General features: G+C 25.5%; 1 protein-coding gene across 1 annotated transcript in view; it reads right to left on the bottom strand.

Annotated features, from left to right (window-relative positions):
- Positions 1-13: 13 nt before the first annotated feature.
- Positions 14-6,529, bottom strand: part of LOC100206229 (general transcription factor 3C polypeptide 3) — a 51,494-nt gene continuing 44,978 nt past the window's right edge. The window contains exons 18-21 of the mRNA XM_065801194.1: positions 1,890-2,014; positions 1,658-1,745; positions 1,117-1,199; positions 14-176 (exon numbers count right to left, since the gene is read on the bottom strand). Coding sequence (XP_065657266.1) covers positions 60-176; positions 1,117-1,199; positions 1,658-1,745; positions 1,890-2,014 — 413 coding nt within the window. The 3' untranslated portion in view covers positions 14-59. The remainder of the gene's footprint in view (positions 177-1,116; positions 1,200-1,657; positions 1,746-1,889; positions 2,015-6,529) is intronic.

The raw sequence follows: 6,529 nt of genomic DNA, 5'->3' as shown, positions 1-6,529 counted from the left end.
TTACCAACAATTATTTTAAACATGAGTCACATTTGTATAAAAAATTTACTTTTACATTTTTAAACCCAGCAATATTTGTACAATGTTTTTTTTGCAAGTTCTATGTTACCACTAGCTTTGTATATCATAGCTAGGTTACAAGCTGCTTCTCTGTGTAAATCAATAAATGGATGATACTAAATCAACAAAATCAATTAAATAAATACTGAAAATAAAAAAAATATATATATATATACATTGGGGTGGTTCAAAAACCAACAATTTTTGAAAAAAATCTGCAGCATGCATTAATGTATATTCTATTATAAAATAACACTGGGTTTAAAAAAGTTTTGAATGAGAAACATTTTTAGGATTTGCTCAAGACCCTTAAACATCAGAGAGGTCCCTAATATTATAAAAGTTCTTTAAAAGTATACCATGTTAGGTCTTAAAAGAAGCAAAATTAAATAAAAATTAAAAATAAATCATCATTTTATAAAAAATAATAAGAGGAAAAAATTGTAATAAAATTTTTTTGTAAAAATGCATACTTTTTATTTTTAGTTAAAAAATTTTATAGGCAGTAAAAAATGATATTTTGACCCAACATGATTTTTTTGACCCAACATAATTTTTTCGACACAACATGATACTTGTTAAATGTTAAAGGGTCTTAAGGCACCTCTAAAATAACTTTTTTTCAAAATTGTTTTTAATCCAGTGTTATTTTATTATATAGTACACATTAAATCCAGTGTTATTTTATTACATAGTACACATTAAGGTGCATGCTACAAAGATTTTTCAAAAATGTTGTTTTTTGAACCATGCATATTATTGCAGATTTTTGAACCATACACATTATTGCAGATTTAGGTAGACACATAAGCAACTTTAATCCAGACACTATTTTTGCTTGTGAAAGATAAGGAACTATTGCAAAATGTAGTTTCACAAAACTTTTATTATGTAATGATATAATACAAAATATATTTAAACAAAACTTTTACTAATATAATTGTACAATGCAGAATATAATTCCATGAAGCATTGATTGAATGATATGTTTCATGATATATTAAAGAATATGGTTACACAAAATATTCTCTTTGAATGATTTGTAAAAATTGATACCTCTGCTTTGTTGCTATCGTTTTCATTATGCATTGGAAATTCCAAAGCTTTATTGTAATAAAATGTTGCAAAATGTACAAGACCTAAAATTGCATGATATATAAATATGTAAAGCATATAATGATTATACATTAGGTTTATGGCATTATTTTCAGTTTCAAAGTAACTGAAAAGCGATTGGTTGAAAAACTATTACTACAAAACGTCATGGAAAAATCACCAAGTTTAAAAATGTATTTATTATAAAATAAAAAGTAATTGATTTTTATTTAAAGCCATATTTATGTTTTTGTTATTACTTTTTAAAAAATTATCTATAATATGATATGTATAATGTTATCATTATACATATTATATTAAAATCAAAAGTAAAATTACAATGAAGTTATCAAAACTAAAAATTAATGTTAGAATACTGTCAAAATAACATAAACATTTTGCTGTGTTTGTAATTGCTAAGCATGTAAATATAAAGTGTGTAATTAAAACTAAAACTAATAAATATATTTTATACAAACATAAGAACCCAAAAATTACAAACCAATTTGATGAAAAGCTCTTCCCATATTATAGTGAGACTCTTGGTTTTCTTTTCTTAGACTCATATATTGAAACATAAATATCAATCCCTAAAATTTGGATAGTAACTAATTATTGCTCATTAATAAATTCAAATGTTTTTTTGTTTTTTAATGATGCTAGGATTACACAAAATAGAGTTGCACAGATTTAAATCAGGAGAAATTTGATTCATTTAACTGAATATATTGAACCTGAATTATACTTGCGTGTCTTGTTTTGTGGAACTTTTGGCATGCAAGGTGGAGATATGATACAGCCAAAAGTAAGCTGGTTAAAGGATTTGTTGGCCATTCCCGAAAACATCTAAGATACTCACCTAATCATTAAAATAAAACATGGCTATACACATTATTAAATAAACAAAATCTAGCAATATACTGTGACATATATACTGTACAACCTCATCAGTTAAAAATCTAGTAATATACTGAAATATAAGTACTGTATAACCTCATTAACATAAAAAAGACGCAACATCAAATTCTTTTATTTCTTCAATATTATAATAATATTGTTACTATATTATTGTTATATTATGTTTTTTTTAAAATGTCAATTCACCTTCCTAAGGCCGAGAAGGCTACTACAGTCAAGCAGGCTACTTTAATTGTGGTTACAACCCTCTCTCAACTCTATAACTCCGAAACACAAACCTTGATGAACAAAGCCATTGCGCAGAGAATTAACTTTAGCGCGGTACTACCAGGAACATGGTGGGGATCAAGCTTGGACTTACTTATGAAGCAAGCATTCTACCACTACACCACTATCACATGTATTATTATTATTAGTAATAAAAACAGGCAAAGCCCCTCAGCTATGGTAAAGGCAACTCAAAGAAAATTCTTTAGGAAAGGTATTGAGAATCAGGATTTTTTTTTTTTGTTGTACCAAATATTATGAAAAATATAAAATCGTCAATGTTTATTTCACAAATACTAAAAATTTAATTTAGAAATACTAAGAAATTAAGTAATTTGCAAGTTGAATTATGAAATAAAACTATTTCGCTACATATGAAAGTAGCACTTGCAAAACGATCCCTTTCGCTATATGACATTCTGAAGTCTTTAAAGTAAGTTTGTTTGCCAAATGGATATACTTGTAAAAAATAAAATCTTTATATACCAAAATGTTTATAAAGGTTTTATTTTTGGAAAGTATGATAAAAAACATTTTTTTCGAAATAAAACTGTATCGCACCACAAATTCGAAACAGTTTATAACAGAAAAAAACTTTTGAAACACGGCATAATAAATATAATTGGGTTATTCCATATAAGATGAGCTAAACCTTCCTGGGTGACCATTTCAGATTTTCTTTAAATTTACACCCCTCATAGGTTTTATGGAAAAAAAGATTTTCCTAAAATTTCAACTCATCATCTTGAAGCATTCTAAAATGATGGTATTTTGAAAAATTAATGTCTAAGGTTATTTCGTGCAATTTATTGTCTTTTTCAAAAAAAGTGTCATTTTCAAATTCATATAAATAAAAAAACAATTATCTTAAATACTTAAAAATCAATTTAATGGCAGTAATCTACCACAACTTTCGAAAAATTAAAAATTTATTTTATAAAAATAATTATTTTTGGCCTTCTTGAACTTCAGTTATAAAAAAAAAATAACTTTAAAGAAAAAATTTTGATATTAATAAAGCAAATGAAAGTGTAATACACAAGCAAATGTGAAAATTATTTTATTTTGTTTGAATATAGGTGATAGTAATCATTCATGATAAGTTTTGTAACATTGGATTCAAAATTATAGAAGTTAGACCCCCCTAAAAAAGCTTCCAGCCTTAAAATGGTAAAATTAGGTCCATTTTAGAAATCAAAATTTTGCGGGTGTACAGTAAATTTAACACTTGTAACTTTTAGGAATGTATTTTCAATATAAGAAATACAGAAAAAATAATTTTGGGTCTTGTAGCTGCTGAGATATCTAAACTTAAATTTTCTATCATATTAGGATTCCGGAATTCAAAATCGGCCATTTTGATTTTGTAATATAGTCAATATCTTTAAAACCGATGAACATTTAAATGTAAAAATTTGTTGATTTATTTTTTTTAAACAAGGAATTTAAAAATAAATTTTAAGATAAAGATATCCGTCCATTGAAGCTTATATTTTTCCAATATATGAATAAAAAAAGCCAAAAAATAAATATCAATTGCAATAAAAGAATGTAAAAAAATAAAGTAATAAATAATATATCTTTCAAAATAATAGTCTAAATATTTTTTTTAAACATTTCAAAACTGATATTTCTTTAAATTCTTGCTAAGAAATTTGATGGCTTCTTGCAGATTAATATTGTGCAACCAGAGTATTTATTTTTGCTAAAACATTTACAACAAGAACCTAATATTTGTCTTCATGCCTGGGCCATTTAAAGTTTACTCCATTTTATTGCATAAATTTTATATAAATATCTGAATCATCTGCAATATCTTGTACAATTTCAATGTACCATTCATTATTATAGATACATGCAAGATATATTCCAGCATTCTTGTTACAAAACTTATTATGAATAATGACTACCACCTATATTCAAACAAAATAACATAATCAAAAATGGACCTAATTTTACCATTTTAAGGCTGCAGGCTTTTTTAGGGGGGTCTAACTTCTATAATTTTGAATCCAATTTTACAAAACTTATCATGAATGATGATTACCACTTATATTCAAACAAAATAAAATAATTTTCACATTTGCTGGTGTATTCCGTTTTTATTTCCTTTATTAATATTAAAGTTTTTTCTTTAAAGTGATTTTTTTTTATAACCTTTGAATTCCAATAAGGCCGAAAATAATTATTTTTGTAAAAATTTTTTTAATTTTTCGAAAGTTGTGGTAGACTACTGCCATCAAATTGATTTTTAAGTATTTAAGATAATTGGTTTTTTATTTATAAGGATTTGAAAATGACACTTTTTTCAAAAGGACAATAAATTGCACGAAATAAGCGTAGACATTAATTTTTCAAAATACCATCATTTTAGAATGCTTCAAGATGATGAGTTGAAATTTTAGGAAAATCTTTTTTTCCATAAAACCTATGAGGGGTGTAAATTTAAAGAAAATCTGAGATGGTCACCCAGGAAATTTTCAAAAGAATAGCTCATCTTTCATGGCATATCCCAATTACGTTTTATGAATGAAATATATATAATTAACTAAGTAACTAAAATACTAATTATTATATGATATTGATAAGTTTCAATTGTAAAATTTTATTAATAAATCAAGACTTTCATAAAATATACTTTTTAAAATGTCATTTAATGAATGAGAATTAAATAATGAAGACAACTTGAACAACATTAGCTTTTCCATCTTGTTTCAAAAAAGAAAATTTAGAGCAACTAAATCATATATTTTGTCATGTAGATTTGTTATAACAAATAATACATTTGTAATATGACATCATTGTAAAACAAAATATCCCAAGGAAAAAAAAGTCTGGTAATTCTATTAGCAACATAATTAAGCATCTAAAATCTGTTCATAAATTATTTGAACCATCAAATAGTAATATCAAAAGGCAAGAACTAGATGTCCTTCACTATTAATAATCTAAATGATTTTTATAATTTAATTATAGCAACTCTTTTTAAAATATTTGTCAAATAATTATCTTAATAATGTAATAATTAAACTTTTGTTAACATGTCTTGCTCAGGATCTTAAACCAAATCTTAGATTTTAATGAAAAAGCTTTTTATTGCAAAAGTTAAGGTGAGTGAGTCGGTTAAAAAAAAGAATATTGAATTGAACTAATTTTCACTGCAAACTTGTTGTTAGTTCAACTTAGATAGTTACTTCCCTCTATATTCATTCTTTACCCCTATATTTTGTCTATCCTTCTTCACCCTTCATTACTTACCCAAAGTTGTTAGAGAGCAGTTAAATCAGTTTGAGTCAGTTTTTTAATAGGAAAAAAGAGACAGTTTTATAAGTTTTAATAAATACAATTGCGTATTTGGGAAACAATTTCTTTGTTGAAATCAAAAAAAGATCTAATTTAAGTAATCAATGCAAAAAATTACTTATATATTAAAATGCTTAAAAATAGCTCTCACTTGTTTTCAAATAGAATGATTTTATGTTTATACAGTTTAACTTTTTTATTTTTGAGGTGCTCTTTTATCACCTTAATAATAACAGGTAAATTAAAAAAAATTCAAAGACAACCTTTTCAAAGATATTTTTAAAAACGTTTTCCTTTATAAAAAAAATAAAGTTAGAGTGGGAAGGTGGGAAAAGCACTTGATAAATTAATCGCAAGATTCAGTGAGAGAGATTAGGAATTCTTAGAGCACCTTATTAACTAAAGATATAAAATATAAAGATATAAAGAGGAAAAAAAAAACAGTTCTATTTGTGTTAATATGGTTACAACTAATAGTAATAACAATATATATTTCACAGGCAGGAGGTAATTAACTGTTATTAAGGGTGGTAGCCCTATCGATGATCAACATGATAAGAAATCTAGAATTGAAAAAAGATGTTGATGATTTTAAAGCTGAGATGACCAAGGCACTTCAGGAGATGAAAACACAGATAGTGGTACTGTCTTAAGACAACATGAAATTTAGAATTGAAAATGCTAAACTGGTTGATAGACTAGACAAGCTTGAAACCTACCTAGTTCAAACATCTGTAACAAGTTATTCTCAGTGGTTGCATCAAATGCAGCTCGATCCATCAATGTAGTTGCCAACATTTTGAATGTAATTAGTAAAGAGACACAGGACAAAACAAAGAAAGAAACAAATGTAATTGTATTTGGGATTCCAGAATCAAAAACAAAA

This window comes from Hydra vulgaris, chromosome 07 (genome assembly GCF_038396675.1).
Source record: "Hydra vulgaris chromosome 07, alternate assembly HydraT2T_AEP".
In the NCBI taxonomy this organism is placed as follows: domain Eukaryota; kingdom Metazoa; phylum Cnidaria; class Hydrozoa; order Anthoathecata; family Hydridae; genus Hydra; species Hydra vulgaris.
Note: the sequence above shows the minus strand (reverse complement) of the source record. Positions and strands in the feature narration are given on the sequence as shown.